We start from the raw sequence: 18,352 nt of genomic DNA on the forward strand, positions 1-18,352 counted from the left end.
GACCCTCTGTTCTCTTTACCAAGAAGTTGTAGGTTATCTTTTTGGGGACGATCTTTAAGTTGGGAGATTGTTCCCATGGCACTGGCAGATTTTCTTTCCTCTGTTTGTTCTCCCATCCAGTGAACAAAAGCCTACGCCCCGGGTTCCTCTGCTGGAAATATGTGTCCTCCGTGACCCTGTGGGTTATACCTTCCTCTCTGGGTTAAGTACATTGCTACCATCTTCTTAAGACAGTAGGTCTTCTCCCTCCTGTGCACCCTGACCATTCCTCTCCTCTCCTGATGTCCTTCTCTGCCTTGCCTCACTTTACCCTTCCCTTCCATCAGTCACATGCTTTACACTCTCCTTCAAACAGCCTCATCACTGATTCTCCTCCTGTTCCAACATCAATAGCTTCATCCATAGCTCTATCCATCTACCCCTTTCTTTGTTCCCGTGTCTGAATTCTCATTTATTTTATTTTATTTTAAAAATTTTTTTTAACGTTTTTTATTTATTTTTGAGACAGAGAGAGACAGAGCATGAACAGGGGAGGGGAAGAGAGAGAGGGAGACACAGAATCGGAAGCAGGCTCCGGGCTCTGAGCCATCAGCTCAGAGCCCGACGCAGGGCTGGAACTCACAGACCGAGAGATCGTGACCTGAGCTGAAGTCGGACGCTTAACCGACTGAGCCACCCAGGCGCCCCTGAATTCTCATTTTTTAAAAATGTTTATTTAATCTTGAGAGAGAGAGACAGAGACAAAGTGTGTGAGTGAGTGGGGGAGGGGTAGAGAGAGAAAGAGGGACAGAGGATCCAAAGGGATCCAAAGTAGGCTCCGTACCGACAGCAGACAGCCTGATGTGGGGCTGGAACTCATGAGCCATGGGATCATGACCTGAGCTGAAGTTGGATGCTTAACTGACTGAGCCACCCAGGCGCCCCTGAATTCTCATTTTTTAAGGCTAGGACTCCCAAGCACAGATTAAATCTCCTCCCTAAAAAAAAAAGGGGGGGGGGGCGCCTGGGTGGCTCAGTCGGTTAAGCGGCTGACTTCGGCTCAGGTCATGATCTCGCGGTCCGTGAGTTCGAGCCCCGCGTTGGGCTCTGTGCTGACAGCTCAGAACCTGGAGCCTGTTTCAGATTCTGTGTCTCCCTCTCTCTGACCCTCCCCTGTTCATGCTCTCTCTCTGTCTCAAAAGTAAATAAACGTTAAAAAAAAATTTAAAAAAAAAGGGGGGGGGAGAAAAGAGAGGAAGGTATCATTTAAGTTTGGAAGTTTTTCTGTCAACCCCACAGGGGACCCACTTCTCTTTTAACTCTGACAAATGTTCATTGAGCCTCTGCTTCTTGAATCCAGCAACCAGAAACTCGTGACTTCTTGCTGAGACTGTGCTTCAATTTAAAATAGCCCTAGGGGCACTTGGGTGGCTCAGTCTGTTAAGCGGCTGACCCTCAATCTCAACTCTGGTCATGATCTCTCGGTTGGTGAGCTCGAGCCCCGTGTCGAGCTCTACACTGTCGGTGTGGAACCTGCTTGGGAGTCTGTCTCTGCCCTTCCCCCTGCACTGTCTGTCTGTCTGTCTGTCTGTCTCTCTCTCAAAATAAATACATAAATTTCAAAAAAAAAAAGGTTCTGTTAGAACTTTTGCCCACTGGTCTTAGGCTGGCCTTCTGTCCTCAGAGTAGATCTGGTTTCTCTTGCACATATGTTTGAAGACATCTGTCACATACCCCGCACCAAGTCTTCTCTTTCAAAGGCTTCCTCTGTTGTTCCTCATGGTGTTATTTAAAGCTCCTTCCGACTCTGGTCTCTTGCCTCTGTGTGAACTCCAGTTTCTGGGAGTTGAGGCTAGACCATTGACCTCTTGGAGCCTGACTTCAGGAACGTGGGCTTGGACTGAAAGGTGCAGTCCACTTAAGGGGGTTTCCTGGGGCCAGACCTGTGGGTCAGGACAGTGACCTTCACGCCAGCTCAGGTGAAGGGGTATTTAAGTTGAGATGCATTATTATGAAGTATACCCATAAGCTACTTGTGAACTTGCTCATTTATTTTATTTGTTTGTGGTCATCACTAGATAGGCCATTGAGCATACCAAGAGTATAAACAAATGTAAGGGAGGAAAAACTGAAAATTCAGAAAAGTCTAACAACTTAAACTTTTTTTTTTTTTTAATCTGTGGAAATCTTTGCAGGAAGGATGATTACTGTGTAAACAGCAGAAAATCTAGGTCAACTCGGGGTCAAAGTAAACTGGACTAATTATTTCATCCATCTTTTTGCCTCCAGCGCTTACTTCTAAGCCAGTCCAAACTTAAAATTTTATTTTTTTAGCATTTATTCATTTTTTTGAGGGACAGAGAGAGAGCATAAGCGGGGGAGGGGCCGAGAGAGGGGGAGACACAGAATCCAAAGCAGGCTCCAGGCTCTGAGCTGTCAGCACAGAGCCCGATGAGGGGCTTGAACTCATGAAACGCGAGATCACGACCGGAGCCAAAGTCGGACGCTTAACTGACTGAGCCACCCAGGCGCCCCAGCCAGTCCAAACCCTTCACCATACTTCAGGTTGAAAGTCCTGGGAGCTGGGATGCCTTTAAGCATCTGACTGCAACTCAGGTCATGATCTTGCAGTTTGTGAGTTTCAGCCCCACATCGGGCTCTCTGCTGTCAGCACCGAGACCACTTTGGATCCTATGTCCCCCTCTCTCTCTGCCCCTTCCCTGCTTGTACTCTCTCTCTCTTAAAAGTAAATAAACATTAAAGAAAAGAAGAGAAGAGAAGAGAAGAGAAGAGAAGAGAAAAGAAAAGAAAAGAAAAGAAAAGAAAAGAAAAGAAAAGAAAAGAAAAGAAAAGTCAAGTCCTTGGAGCTGAATGCCAGGGCTCTAGGGACATGAACACGCAGTCTCAAGGGCGTCTAAGACACTGTCAGGGAGGTGGGAAAAGAACCTGCATTGTGCGGTATTTCACAGCAAGTGAGGATCAGGAGAACATCAGAGAAATGACGGGGGGGGGGGGTGGGTTCAGATGTTATAGAGAGGTTAGAGTACAGGAACAACTGGTCACAGTAACTGGACTTGGTAACTGGAGGTCACTGGTAATCTTGAGAAAGTGCTTTCAATAGCATGATGGAGACGGTCAGTCAGCCACCAAAATTCAGAAACACTCAAGCATTCATCAGGAAGGATGTTTCACTTCCTTCTTGCTTTTTCATTCATGGGAAAAAAGTTGACACAGCCCAAGATGTTAAACGTGCATAAAAGCTTTTAAAGATGGAAATGGTAGGTGGGTGTAAGTTTGAGAGTTTTAAAAATGTGACAGCCAAGGTTTGAAAGAGTTTTGAGGATTATAAAAATTAACAAGGATTTCAAGTTCCTTTTTTTTTTTAATTTTTTTTTTCTTAATGTTTTTTATTTATTTTTGAGACAGAGACAGAGCATGAGCAGGGAAGGGGCAGAGAGAGAGGGAGACACAGAATCGGAAGCAGGCTCCAGGGCTCTGAGCCATCAGCACAGACCCCGATGCGGGGCTCGAACTCACAGACCGTGAGATCATGACCTGAGCTGAAGTCGGATGCTCAACCGACTGAGCCACCCAGGTGCCCCTCAAGTTCCTTTTTGAAAGAAAACAAAATGAACTCAACTTTTTACTTCACCATGAAGATTTGGTCTCCAAAGTACATATTGGAGTAACAAAACCTGTTAAACCATCTTGCATAATTTCTTTTTTTTTTAATTTTTTTAAATGTTTATTCATTTTTGAAAGACAGAGACAGAGCACAAGCAGGGATGGGGCAGAGAGAGAGGGGGGACACAAAATCCAAAGCAGGCTGCAGGCTCTGAGCTGTCAGTACAGAGGCCGACGCGGGGCTCGAACCCACGAACCGTGAGATCATGACCTGAGCTGAAGTCGGACGCTCAATGGACTGAGCCACCCAGGCGCCCCCATCTTGCAGAATTTCTACAAATGAAATTCAAATTGTTTTTATCCCATTAGACATTATATGGCCTGACAAATCCGACCAGTAATCAAGGCTACCGTGCATGACCATGCACTTGTATGTATGCTGTTCAAAACCAGGGGGTTCTACTGATACCAGAGTCCATAAAATGTGAATGCCTTCTGCCTTCCGTGGCACCTCACAAAAGCCTAACTCCCCTTCTGTGTTTTAGGATCAAGCTTCCAGGTCAAAGTTCTTCCTTTAGGCTCTTGCTCTTTCCTTTGAGGAGATGAAGTGTGTGTGTGTGTGTGTGTGTGTGTGTGTGTGTGTGTGTGTATGGGGGGGGAGCGGTAATGGGAAGTGGGGTAGCGGGACGCCAGTGGGTGTCATTTTATTTCACTGACCTGTCTGCCCTCCTACCCTGAAATGTCTCCAGGCTGAAGAATCCTAGCCTTCTTCTTCAGGTGTGACTTTTACGGTCTTAGCTTCCTCCCTGTCTGTGAGTCAAAGACTTGCAAGTTATTCCACTTTTCCGGTTCCAGTTTCCTCATCTATAAATGTCGGGTCAGACCATTTCTAGCCCTAAATCTTATCATTTTAGCACTTCCGCTCTCTGAATACCCGGCCAAATTCTTGGCATCACCATAAAGAGTCTGACTCGGTCCTTCCAACCCCTATATAAACAGCCCGAGCCCTCAGGTAACGGACCATTCGCTGTGGAAGCTTGTCCTAAACCCTCAGGTAGACAGAGCTGTGTCCTAAGAGACTACGGTACTGAGGATGGAGAAGAAAGTCCCTGTCCTGGGGCTCTCCACTTGCTGGAGAGAAATGGACTCAGAGAAACCCAAACGCTCAGCACAATAGTAAGTAGCCTGAAGGTCCAGGAGCAAGCTCTAGAAATGCTCTAATGGAGGCCCAGAGGGGAGACGAGAAGCTGGATTGTTGGGTTTGATTTTAAAGGCAATGAATTGGAAGCAGCTGTCACTACCAGAAATAAGAGATTAAAATGCTGCTCGGGGAAAACAATTCTTCCTCTATAATATGTTTTGAAGAGGGGGGGGGGAAATGGGGAAGTAAACAAAGCCTTCAAAGAAAACTTACCTATGGAAATTTGATTAGGAACCTGGGCAAGCGGCCAGGCCCTTGAAATCAGGCTGGGATGTTTGGGAGTGATATTTATTTATTTATAAAAAAATTTTTTACGACGTTTATTCACTTTTGAGAGACAGGGAGAGACAGAGTGCAAGCGGGAGAGGGGCAGAGAGAGAGGGAGACACAGAATCCGAAGCAGGCTCCAGGCTCCGAGCTGTCAGCACAGAGCCCGATGTGGGGCTGGAACTCACGAACCATGAATGAGATCATGACCTGACCCGAAGTCGGATGCTCAATGGACTGAGCCACCCAGGCGCCCCTGGGAATATTTATTTATTGATAAAAAATATACCTACAAGCTGATTGCGGTAAGGGACTGGGTACATGACCAACTGGTCCAACTTCTGGAATACTTCACTTTCAATCTCCTTGACCTTGTCTTTCCCCCCTCTGTTTGTCTGAGCTATCCGAGGTCCCTTCTCAGAGCTGACTGTGTTGTTACTGTCTTTTTCCTTAAACGGTGAATGCCTGAGGGCAGGCGTATTGTCCTCTTTGTGTTGAAATACCAGGATCTAGCCTGGCATACAGCAGGCTCGCTTGTTAAGTGAACTTTTCAGGCAGGCTCAAATACCAGTCACTACGGGTAAATCATTCTCTCAGGAGAAAACCTTCCCTATTCCTAACCTACCTCCATTTCCTTTCTCAAACAGATCTCCACCCCCCCTTCAACGTTTTTTTTTTTTTTCTCAACTTTTTTTTTTTTTTTTCTTAATTTTGGGACAGAGAGAGACAGAGCATGAACAGGGGAGGGGCAGAGAGAGAGGGAGACACAGAATCAGAAACAGGCTCCAGGCTCCGAGCCATCAGCCCAGAGCCCGACGCGGGGCTCGAACTCATGGACCGCGAGATCGTGACCTGGCTGAAGTCGGACGCTTAACCGACTGCGCCACCCAGGCGCCCCTCCACCCCCCCTTCAAGTGACGTTCAGCTGGTGGGCTCACCCAGGAGATTCTGAGGGGACTGTCTCATCTGATCCTCTTATTCTTCTAGATGGCCCTTCCTTCATCGCTGACCCTTCCTTCCCACACACCTGCCATTGGTAGATCCAGCCTTTAAGGCCGAGAGGAGGAGAAAGGACCGAGCTACAGAAACCTTTCAACGTGGGTGTTGACTTACTGACTCCTGTTCTTCTCATACTGGGGTTAAGAGCCGAAGGGTAACCTTGATTGAGCACAGGCCCAGGGAGGCCTCCTCGTGCGGTCCAGGGGGAAAAGCACAGGGTTCACATTTGAATCCTCGCTCTGTAGCCCTTGTGCTTTACCTTGATTGAATCACCTCTCTCTCAGATCCGATTCCCTGCCCTCCGCCCCCCTCCCCCCCAATTCAGACTAAAGTCAGTGGTTGCCAAATGCTGTTCTCAGACTGGCTACCACCTCATAATTACTAGAAGCTTAATATACAACATAGACTCTCCAGTTAATGATCAACTATGGCTGTTAGTGTCACATAAAAAAAAAGATAAGAACACGTTATGTGCCTCCAGATGAGAGAATATCCCACCTAGAAAAATATCAAGTATTCCTGCCACCCAAACAAACAAAATCTGAATCTCATCAAACCTCTAAATCTATTCATTTATGGAAAATACAAGAGACAGAGGATCATGTTAAACAGTACCATGGGGATTCAGTCAGCCTGCAGGAAACTTCAGGAAAACAACCCGGGATCAGCAAGTAAACCGCAAAAAGGGAGGGATTAGAAACCTGCAGATGAAGAGATTTAACTTTAAGGGACTTAAACATGTCCACAAGTTGCTGATTTAAACAAATCAGGGGAGGGGCGCCTGGGTGGTTCGGTCGGTTAAGCGTCCGACTTCGGCTCAGGTCACGATCTCTCGGTCTGTGAGTTCGAGCCCCGAGTCGGGCTCTGTGCTGACCGCTCAGAGCCTGGAGCCTGTTTCAGATTCTGTGTCTCCCTCCCTCTCTTCCCCTCCCCTGTTCATGCTCTGTCTCTCTCTGTCTCAAAAATAAATAAATGTTAAAAAAATTTTTTTTAAACAAATCAGGGGATTAAAAAAATAGGGGAGTGAACATTGGACATTTTGAATTATGAAATTATTGCTATTTTTTAAAAATTTTTTAACGTTTATTTATTTTTGAGACAGAGAGAGACAGAGCATGAATGGGGGAGGGTCAGAGAGAGAGGGAGACACAGAATCTGAAACAGGCTCCAGGCTCTGAGCGGTCAGCACAGAGCCCGATGCGGGGCTCGAACTCACATACTGCGAGATCGTGACCTGAGCCGAAGTCGGACGCTTAACCGACTGAGCCACCCAGGCGCCCCCGAAATTATTGCTATTTTTTAGAGGTATCACTTAATCTTATGTTTTAGTGGGGTGATTAACCTGAAATATCTGAAAAGATATTTGCATTACGTTGTTAACTGAAAAGGGCAAGTTATGAAACCATTACAGACAGAATAATCTCACTATTGTGAACCTTATATTTATTTATTCTGGATTTACTTGGCTACCATACACATACATAGCACAGTGACCGTAAGGATATGAAACAACAGTGGTTGTAGCATGGGAGGGTGCAAAATCATGATTTTTTGATTCATGTTTTTCTTGTCCTTTCTGGTTTGTTGTAATGAGTAAACGTCTTATAGAAAAATATTTTTAGGCGTGATAATGGCTTTGTGGTTATATTTTAAAAGAGTCCTTATCTTGGGGGCAACTCAGTGGCTTAGTCAGTTAAGCCTCTGACTCTTGATTTCAGCTTAGATCATGATCTCACTGTTCGTGGGTTTGAGCCCCATGTCGGGCTCTGTGTTAGCAGCATGGAGCCTGCTTGGGATTCTCTGTCTCCTTCTCTCTCCTCCCCTCCCCAGCTCTCTCTCTTTCTAAATAAATAAATAAACTTAAAAAAAATGTAAAAAACTGGGGTGCCTGGGTGGTTCAGTTGGCTAAGCATCCAACTCTTGGTTTTGGCTCAGGTCATGATCTCACAGTTTTGTGAGATTGAGCCCCACATCAGGCTCTGCACTGACAGTGAGGAGCTTGCTTGGGATTCTCTCTCTCTCCCTCCCTCTGCCCCTGCCCCTCCCCCTCCCCCACTCACGCTGTCTCTCTCAAAAAAATAAATGAACTTAAAAAAATTAAATTAAAATAAAAAAAGAGTCCTTATCTTTAGAGATTAATAATGAAATATTTATGGATAAAATGATATGATATGCAGAATGTCCTTCATAGTAATCAAGGATGGGGGAAAGTGGGTGGAGACATAAATGAGTTGATTAATTATTAAAGCTGGGTGATGGGTACATGTGGATTAATCATACAGGTTTTCCTATCTTTGTGTATATTTGAAATCTTCCATTAAAACAAGCTTAAAACTACGGATTCCCAAGCCCTACTACAGGTGACCTTGCATTTAAAAATATTTCCCAAATGATCCTGATATACAATAAACTGCTGAATTAGATTATAGCTAGGGGCACCCGAGTGGCTCAGTTGGTTAAGTGTCTAACTTCGGTTCAGGTCATGATCTCATGGTTCACGAGTTTGAGCCCCCCATCAGGCTCTCAGCCGTTGGGGCAGAGCCCGCTGTAGATCCTCTGTCCCCTTCTCTCTCTGCCTCTACCCCGCTCATGCTCTCTCTCTCAAAAATGAACATAAGACAAAAGATTTCTATAGGATATAGCTAGTGTCCCTTTAATAGCATCATAAAGAATTACTTTCCATATAATTCGATGCACTGATATTGTGCAAGAATGAATTTGGCTGGTCTTTGTCCCCAGTCCTGGGAAGTTAACTTCTAAATCCTTGGGAATTCCTGAGTGATGGGAGTGTGTTCATTTTTCATGGTGGGCCTCTTCAATCACGTGTGACTTTGTAATAAACAAATGGCTCAGGATGGTGGCTGGTCAGGCTGGAAAGATGAACCATGTGATTAGAGGGCTGGGGCTTTGAGACAGGTGATATCAGCCTGACCTCCAGCAGAAGGGAGGGAAAAGGGAGCTACGGATTAAATTCAATCATGTGGCCCATGATTCACCATGTAATGAAATCACAACAAAAAACTCTAGACACCTGATGCTTGGGTGAGCTTCCTTGCTGGGTAATCCTATATCAACGTGCTGGGAAGGTGACACATCTTGAGAACACAGAAGCTTCTCGTTTGGAATTCTCCTGGACCTCACCTCATGTCCCTCTTCACTTGGCTGGTCCGGATCGGTGTCATTTATAATAAAAGTGTAATTGTAAATAGAGCACTGTCCTGAGTTCTGTGGGTTGTTCTTGTGGATTACAGGAACTGAGTGGCTAGTAGGACCCCCCCCCCCCAAAATTTGTAGCATTGGTCAGCAGTGTGGGTGTCCTGGGAGCTCTGGAGCCTGCAGCTGGTGTCCGAAGTGAAGCAGTCTTGTTGGGGACAGTGCCCTTAACCTGTGAAATGTGGCCGAACTCTGAGCAGTTAAGTGTTAGGACCACATTACAACCGGGTATTCATGTGAGTCAATAACCCCCTTCTATTACAAAGAGGGGACTGCAATCTCCAGGGCTCATGTAAGAATTAAGTGAGATCACGTGTGTAAAGCACCATGCACAATGCCTGGCACGTGGAGATGGAAAGTGAAATATCTTGGGGCACCTGGGTGGCGCTCAGTCGGTTGAGTGTCTGACTTTGGATCACGTCACGATCTCATGGTTGGTGAGTTTGAGCCCCGCATCAGGCTCTGCACAGACAGGGCGGAGCCTGCTTGAGATTCCCTTCTCTCTCTCCCTCTCTTCTGCCCCCCCCCCCCATTCGTGCTTACTCTCTCTCAAAATAAATAAATAAACTTAAAAAAAAAAAGTGAAATATCCCATGGAAGCCTACACCTATTGCCCACTTCTCAATGTAAATTTTCTGTAAGAGAATTACCCATAGCAGCCAGTGAACGTAGAAGGAACCGAGACAATAAGAGGTTTGCTGGTGAGAATGACAGGTGAAAGATGGACGGATCATTTAGAATTCTGGGCTTCGGCGAGGTAGAGGTAGCGGCCAAAGAGGCAACAAGGAAAATCGGGGGCTACTACGATGGGAGAGCCTAGGGTGGGAGAGAGGCACCCTGAGGAAGTGATCAGCCAAAGACTAAAGTGGCAGGGGCTCGTTCCAACTTTGTCCAAGGACCTAGGGATGCCACTGTACCCCGGGGGAACCACTAAGAGGAAAGAACACTTGTCTGTCTCCCAAAACCCAGGGTCGGTGGGAACAAGAAAAGGAAGCGTCTCTGGTTCCCAGAGAAACAAGAAGCAGCAGGTTACTCCGTGGCCCTTGCCCCCCAACCCCGGGGGGAGGGTGGGGTAGGAGGGATGCCTGTTGGCTTGCCCAAACCTACCGTTCTTCTGCTACCCGGCCCTCAGGTCTCCCTTCTTCCTCCAAGCTCCCCCTCCCCACCCTCCAGATTACCTGTTGCTGGTGGAAGTTGTTGGCACTTTGTTCAAACCGTTCATCTTTGGTTTCCACGGTCTTCCCCAACTTCTGCAGAACCTGGGAATATAAGTTGGAAAGGTCAGTGAGGTGGAGTCAAGTCCCTCTCATCTGTTGGCCTCCTATGACCCTAGCTTCTCAGAGTCTCGGATGCAATTAAAGGGCTGTACTCGTATCAGCCCAATGGAATTTAAAAAATATAGAGTGTACTGTTGGAAAAAAAAATCGTATTTGGTGGTTCTTCTCAAATTGGGGTATGCCTGAGGGTATCTGGCAGTGTGCAAGGGCGTATATACAAAGCCCAGAATAAATATGGCATACATGCCTGGAATGACATTATTATTTACAGTGGGGTTCCGGGGGTGGGCTGGGGTAAAGTATTATATTAAAACAAGGATTAATAAGAATGTAAAATATGCAGCCCTAACGATAAAATATGAGCCCTGAAGGTACTTTTCACTTGAGAGATGGTCTTCCAGCCACAGCCCCAGATTCCTCTAGATAGATGAGGTTAGAGGCAGGCAGGAGACTGTTCTCTTAGGAGAGCCCTTGTGGAAAACGCTGAAGAAGACCGACACAACGCATTTAGAACCCAGCTCGAAATGAATGCTCTCTATCTCCTCTCTCCTGGGAGCCAACCACCATATTGGTCTCAGCACTAATATAAAGGACAGGAAAATGAAAAAGATACGGTGCCTCTTCACACAGAGGACACTCACTTGTACACAAGCAAGAAAGCCCTGCATCTTCCACCCCCATGTTGGGAGGAGGCACTGTCATCACGCTGCCCCCGGGCCGAAGTTAGAATCTCAGAAGTTGCCCTCAACTACTTCTCCCTCACCTCCTTCATCAAATCCCTCAATATGTCCAACTCTGGAAACCGTCCCATGCTTTCTAGTCTCGCGGTCATAACTGTGTTCCGGGCCCTTGCTGTTGCTCTCCTGCATCTGCTTAAAACCTTCTAATGATTCTCCACTTGCCTGCTCAACAAATTTGCATGAAATGCCCATACGTGTCTCAGTTACTCTTGATCTTGGGGTTGTGAGTCTGTGCCCCACGTTGGCTATAAAAATTATTAAAAAAATTTTTTTTGAACATTTATTTATTTTGGGGAGACAGAGAGAGACAGAGCATGAGTGGGGGAGAGGTAGAAAGAGAGAGGGAGACACAGCATTGGAAGCAGGCTTCAGGCTCTGAGATATTAGCATGGAGCCCAATGAGGGGCTCAAACCCATGAACTGCGAGATCATGACCTGAGCTGAAGTCAGATGCTTAACTGACTGAGCTACCCAGGCGCCCCTAGAAATTATTTACATACATACACACACTTTAAAAAAATTTAAAAAAAAAATTCATACTCTATATCCTTTATGACACTTAACCGCTTTATCCCATTAATCGAGTTAATCACTCCCTTCTAAGTGTTTGCAACTTCTACACCTTGTAGACATTTCTATTACCTTTTTTTAAAAAATTTTTAAATGTTTTTATTTATTTTTGAGGCAGAAAGAGACAGAGCATGAGCAGGGGAGGGGCAGAGAGAGAGGGAGACACAAAATCCAAAGCAGGCTCCAGGCTCTGAGCTTAGCACAGAGCCTGACGCGGGGCTTGAACTCACACTCTGTGAGATCATGACCTGGGCCGAAGTCAGACACTTAACCGACTGAGCCACCCAGGCGCCCCTCTATTACCATTTTATGATTTAGGTTTATCTAGCTATGTCTCCTTCTAAACTGTAGGCTCCTTGAGAACTGGGTACTTGCCTTACTCATCTAGATTTCTCAGTACCCAGCAAAGAGATACTTAATACTTCTAACAGGAGGGAGAGTGGGACTGACAACGGGAGGGGAATGACCAATGGGCTGGGACTAGAATTAAGATTTTGCTAGACTGGAATAGAGCATAAGGGGGGAGGGTGGAAAGAGGACAAAGTCACGGAAATACCCACCCACATTCACACCGCTTTGTGAGATGACTCAGCACGGCTGGTTTAGGGTGTGTTATGGGGAGTAGTGGGTAAGGGAGCCAGAAAGGGAAACTGGAGTCTCGTCATGAAGGGCTTTGAATCACGTGCAAGAGTGCCCAGGTCTTGGGGAGTGAGGAAGGCTCTACATAGATACTTGGGCCCACATGTCCCCATTCTTTCATTTTTTTTTTTTTTAGAGAGAGAGAGAGCACACGTAAGCTGGGGAGAGGGGCAGAGGGGGACAGAGAGAGAATCTTAAAAAGGCTCTGCGCTGAGTGTGGCTCCATCCCACTACCCTGGGATCATGACCTGAGCCAAAATCAAAAGTTGGAAGCTCAACTGACTGAGCCACCCAGGTGCCCTGACCATATGCCATTCTTTTTTTTTTTTTTTTTTAATGTTTATTTATTTTTGTGAGAGAGAGAGAGAGAGAGAGAGACAGACAGACAGACAGAGCATGAGCAGGGGAGGGGCAGAGAGAGAGGGAAACACAGAATTGGAAGCAGGCTCCAGGCTCTGGGCTGTCAGCACAGAGCCCGATGCGGGGCTCGAACTCATGAGCCTTTGAGCCGTGAGATCATGAACTGAGCAGAAGTTGGCCGCTTAACCTACTGAGCCACCCAGGCGCCCCCACCCCGCCATGTGTCCCCATTCTTTTTATTTTATTTTATTTTTTATTTTATTTTTTAATTTACATCCAAATTAGTTAGCATACAGTGCAACAATGATTTCAGGAGTAGATTCCTTAGTGCCCCTTACCCATTTAGCCCATCCCCCCTCCCACAACCCCTCCAGGAACCCTCAGTTTGTTCTCCATATTTATGAGTCTCTTCTGTTTTGTCCCCCTCCCTGTTTTTATATTCTTTTTGTTTCCCTTCCCTTATGTTCATCTGTTTTGTCTCTTGAATTCCTCATATGAGTGAAGTCATATGATTTTTGTCTTTCTCTGACTAATTTCACTCAGCAGAATACCCTCCAGTTCCATCCACGTAGTTGCAAATGGCAAGATTTCATTCTTTTTGATTGCCGAGTAATACTCCATTGTATATATATACCACATCTTTATCCATTCATCCATCGATGGGCATTTGGGCTCTTTCCTTCCATACTTTGGCTATTGTCGATAGTGCTGCTATAAACATTGGGGTGCACGTGCACCTTCGAAACAGCACACCTGTACCCCTTGGATAAATGCCTAGTGGTGCAATTGCTGGGTCGCAGGGTAGTTCTGTTTTTAGTTTTTTGAGGAACCCCCATACTGTTTTCCAGAGTGGCTGCACCGGCTTGCACTCCCACATGTGTCCCCATTCTTAACCCAGTGGTTAGCATCTCCAACTTCTGGAGCTCTCTCTGTAGTGGTTACGATCAAGGGCTCTGGAGTCTGACAGATATATATGCCCCATCTTGGCCTTTCGATTTATGGCTCTAAGCCTTTAGGCAAATAAGCCTATCCGTCTCTTGAGCCTCTGTTTACACAACAGCATCTCCTGGAGTTGTCCGGAGAATTAAATGACATACATTCTCAGTGCTGCCCTTTGGTGAGTGCTCAATACAAATCCATTAGCATTATGTCCAATTGCACTCCCTTCCCTATGAGTGCATATTTCCTTCTCAGTTCAGCCATATGTTTGTGTCTCTGACTCCAGCTCATTGAACACCTGACCCTGGGTACACCCGGTCTGCCATCTTCCCTCCACCCCCCCCCCCACCCCAGACAACAGAAAGTTGCAAAACCACCTTGTCTAAGTGGTAATTGCAGCTCTCACTTCCTTCCTGCTACTCCTCCCTTCCTTTGCCTGGAGGGGCTGGGGGGTGTTCTTAGGTGGAAGGGGCTGAAAGGGTAGTCAACCCCGGCTAGAGTAAATGTGGCATGCCCAATATCCCCAACCTCCAAAAGGCTCAAGGCAAAAAGGCTTAGAAGGGGTGTGAGCATGTGAACTGAACACTCCCACCTTCAACCATGAAACTGAAAGACGAGTGTGATCGCCCTGAGCGCATAACCAGTGCCCTGGGCCCAAAGTCCTTTGTTGCCATAAGCAACAGGGCTGTGTATCCAGGCACTTACGCCGTGTTGTAGATGTTCTCCCGCAACGAAAGTTCTCTGACGGAAGAGAATGTAGAGTGCTGAACAAACATCTGAAAGAATTAATACATTCTACCTTTGGTTCACTTCCTAATGACCGTGCACCCAATGCCAGTTCTCTAAAGTTCTACACTAAGAATTCTGCGTTTAGAGAGAAAGAAGAGGAACAAGAGAAAAAGCGATTACAAAAAAATTCACTGCAGATGTTTGGTGGCTATAGGTCCCTACCAGGACCCTTCCCCCTAATCATTTATGATATTTTAATTAACTCTCTCAATTGGGGTCATTTGAATAGGGCCTGGCTATTAGAGATGACAGATTTTTGTTAAAATTTTTTCTTAGGTGTGATAACAATATTGCAGTTTCTGTGAGAAATCCTCATTTTCGGGATGTACGTTAAAGTAGGCTTTTCCTGGGGCGCCTGGGTGGCGCAGTCAGTTGGGCGACCGACTTTGGCTCAGGTCATGATCTCGCAGTCCATGAGTTCGAGCCCCGCATCGGGCTCTGTGCTGACAGCCCAGAGCCTGGAGCCTGTTTCAGATTCTGTGTCTCCGTCTCTCTCTGACCCTCCCCCGTTCATGCTCTCTGTCTCAAAAATAAACATTAAAAAAAAAAAATTAAAAAAAAAAAAGTAGGCTTTTCCTTAGCGTGGTCCTAAATTTACTCTCCTGTCTTTTCTGCCACCGATCCCTGTACTCCAGCTCACCTGCATTTCTCACTATTCTGCCTCAACGGTTTTCCACATTCCCTGCCTGGCTCACGCTGGCATTTCCTCAGCTAGAATGTTCCATCCCCCCACTTGCCTGAGGAACTACTAATCGGCCATCATTCCTACCTCAAATTCCGCCTCTGCTATAAAACCTCGCTCAATTCTCCTCAGTCTTTCTCTCCTCTGAATTCCCACAGACTGCAGACCTCTCAGGTGACTCTTCACCAATTTTTTTTTTCTTTTTTTAACGAGACTGTAAGCATCTGGCAGGCGAGAGTGCCTCTTATTCATCTCTAAATTCCTTCCTGGGTCCAGCCCAGTATCCCGGGCAAAGGAATTCTCGGTTAAGTATTGTTGACAGAACCCTCTGGGAGACCGGTTGAGTAAAAGTCAGCAGAGGAAAAGACCAGCAAAGGAGGGGTAACACAATGCCCCTTCCGAGCCATTTGCCACAGAGCAATCGTGGATGGTGAAAGCACTCATTTGAACTGTGAAGACACATCTTCCTGTAAAGACACAACTCAGTCTCATGTTGCGTCTGGGTGGAGACTGGAAAATAAAACAAGAACGCTTCATCTCCCTCGTGTGTGACGGTCACTGGACCTTCACGCCTAGATTTTCAGAGGAGGGGGACTGAGCAAAAGGTGTTTCTACTCCCAGCTTTGCTCCTGAGAGAGAGGGTCAGCAGGAAGTGGGCAGGCACAGATGTCACAGTGGTTTATCCGGAGGCTTGTAGAGAGAGCGGGCCTGAGGTTGGGATCCAAAGGCGGGACACCTGGGTGTCAGTGACAGTTCTGCCATTTGCCGATCTCTTTTGAGCCTCGCTTCTTCATTTCTAAAATTGGGATATTAATAACATGCACAAAGGGCGGCAAAGGTGAAATGAGATTCTATCACGAGAGCGTTGGCTCCATAAAGAGAGAGAGATCGTGTCTTTCCTGAAGTCCTCTGCCTCGACCATAATCGGCACTCGATATCTGACACATCTATTTGACACTGTGGTTGCTATGTATTACTTAGAAGATTACAGCCAAATGCTTATACAAAAACTACAAATTGTTCCAGGAAGTCCTTTCTTTTGACTGTAACTTTCTCCCTCTCTCTCTTGCCTTCAATAACGTGTCAAGACTCAAGGACTCTGGCAGGCTGGGCTGAGCTCCTCCTCACATTCCAGGCCATTCCCACTCTATCCAGGCAGCAGCCGCTGCCTCCACGGTGCCAACTGTACTGCTCCAAGTTCAATGTCTGCCCGCCCTTGTGTTTATGTCTAGGTTCAGAGCATCCTCCCGTTTTCTGCCTTAACCTGGAAAGGTCCCCAAGGCAGAGGTGAGGTAGCTCCTCTCTCTGCATTCTCAGGGTTCAGACCAGGAAGAACAGGTTACCTGGGTGGCTGGTTCTCCCTTTGGGGAATATTTGCTTCTGAGGTTCAAGGAACCCTCTCCCCTTCTCACTCTTGCATCCTTACTGCGTTGAATTTCCAAATCACTAAGCATCACCACTCTCATTTTTACATGTGCAGAATCTGAAGCCCAGAGCAGGGACGTTACTTATCTAAAGCTTTGGAGTCCAAGCTTAGAAAAGGAGAGAAATCCCCAAGGGCATAGTGTTGATGATAGGCTGGATGAGGACAGAAGGTGAAACAGTGAGGTAAAGTCAACTGCTGTGTCTTTTAAAAATAACTATTATCGGGGTGCCTGGGTGGCTCAGTCCTTTGGGTGTCTGGCTTCAGCTCAGGTCACGATCTCATGGTTTGTGGGTTCGAGCCCCATGTCGGGCTCTGTGCTGACAGCTCAGAGCCTAGAGCCTGCTTTGGATTCTGTGTCTCCCTCTCTCTCTGCCCCTCCCCCGCTTGTGTTCTGTCTTTCTCTCTCTCTCTCAAAAATAAATAAACATTTAAAAAAAAAACAACACCAAACTATTATCCATGAATTTTTTTGTCTCCTGGGTTTTCTTGTTTTTTCCAACCTGTCACGTAGCTGGTAGCTCCTTCTCTTCCACACCACTTCTAACTAGACCTTTCCACAGGCTCTGATCTCTATCAGATTTGTAATGAGACAGCCTTCGAAGAGGCTAAAATCGTGATCAAGGTGAAATCAGAGCAAGGTGAAGTAATGAAGTCGAGCCACACAAAATCTTGCCTTTTCCTCCACTCTTTGATATGACCCCGGCTTCCTCCAAGGCAGAAAAAGGAGATCCATCTATCAGAGTGTTGCTACGTGGAGAGCAGAGGTTCAGGTTAAAAGGGAAGGACATACCCTGGACAGGTGGAAACAAGAATGTCATGGGGCGCCTGGGTGGCTCAGTCAGTTAAGCGTCCAACTTGGGCTCAGGTCATGATCTCGCAGTTTGTGGGTTCAGATCCCCACCTCGGGCTCTGCGTTGTCAGTGCGGAGCCTGCTTTGGATTCTCTGTCTCCTATCTCTGTCCCTTCCCCACTTGCACTCTCTCTGTCTCTCAAAAATAAACAAACACTAAAAAAAAAAAAAAAAAAGGAAGAAACAAGAATGTCACTAAAATGTGTCGAGGAGCGCCTTGGTGGCTGAGTCAGTTCTGCCTCAACTCTTGATTTCAGTTCGGGTCATGATCCCAGAGTCTGGGACGGAGCCCTGCCTCAGGCTCCAGGCTCTGGGCTGGGTGTGGAGACTGCTTCAGATTCTCTCTTCTTCTCCCTCTGCCCCTCCCCAGCTCATCCTTTCTCTCTCTCTCAAAGTAAATAAATAAATAAAAATAAGAATGTGTAGAGAAGTGTTACAGGCGGACAGCCTACCTCAATGTTGACGCTGGAGTAAGGCCACCCAGAGCCAACCAAGGACCCAATCTAAAAAGAGATGCTCCTTCATCATCCTGGACCGTGTACTTTCCAACGCACAGAAAGCAGATACGCGCTACTGCTCACATCAGCTTAAACACTGCCCAGAGGCCAGGCGGGGTTAGGTTACGGAGTCCTTGTGGACTGGGCGGTCCCCGCTGGCAGCACAGCTGGTCATCGCTGTCGTCACTTTGGGGAGAATGCCCTCTTGCAACCTTCAATTTCATCCTCTGTGAAAGAGCACCCTGGCTGGGTTGCTAGGACAAATCTGCCAACGTTGGTTCCTTTCTCCCACCTTTCCTG

General features: G+C 46.6%; 1 protein-coding gene across 4 annotated transcripts in view; it reads right to left on the minus strand.

Moving 5' to 3' along the window:
• The window catches only part of BIN2 (bridging integrator 2), a 34,475-nt gene that overhangs the window by 15,716 nt on the left and 407 nt on the right, over positions 1-18,352 (minus strand). For 2 of the 4 annotated variants that reach the window (XM_043563944.1, XM_043563943.1), the window contains exon 2: positions 10,462-10,542. In XM_043563944.1, the coding sequence (XP_043419879.1) occupies positions 10,462-10,542 (81 nt within the window). Of the gene's footprint in view, positions 1-9,933; positions 10,100-10,461; positions 10,543-18,007; positions 18,199-18,352 lie in introns of those variants that run through there. The other 2 variants (XM_043563946.1, XM_043563947.1) reach the window with 2 other exon arrangements.

The sequence above is a fragment of the Prionailurus bengalensis genome, chromosome B4 (assembly GCF_016509475.1).
Source record: "Prionailurus bengalensis isolate Pbe53 chromosome B4, Fcat_Pben_1.1_paternal_pri, whole genome shotgun sequence".
NCBI lineage: Eukaryota > Metazoa > Chordata > Mammalia > Carnivora > Felidae > Prionailurus > Prionailurus bengalensis.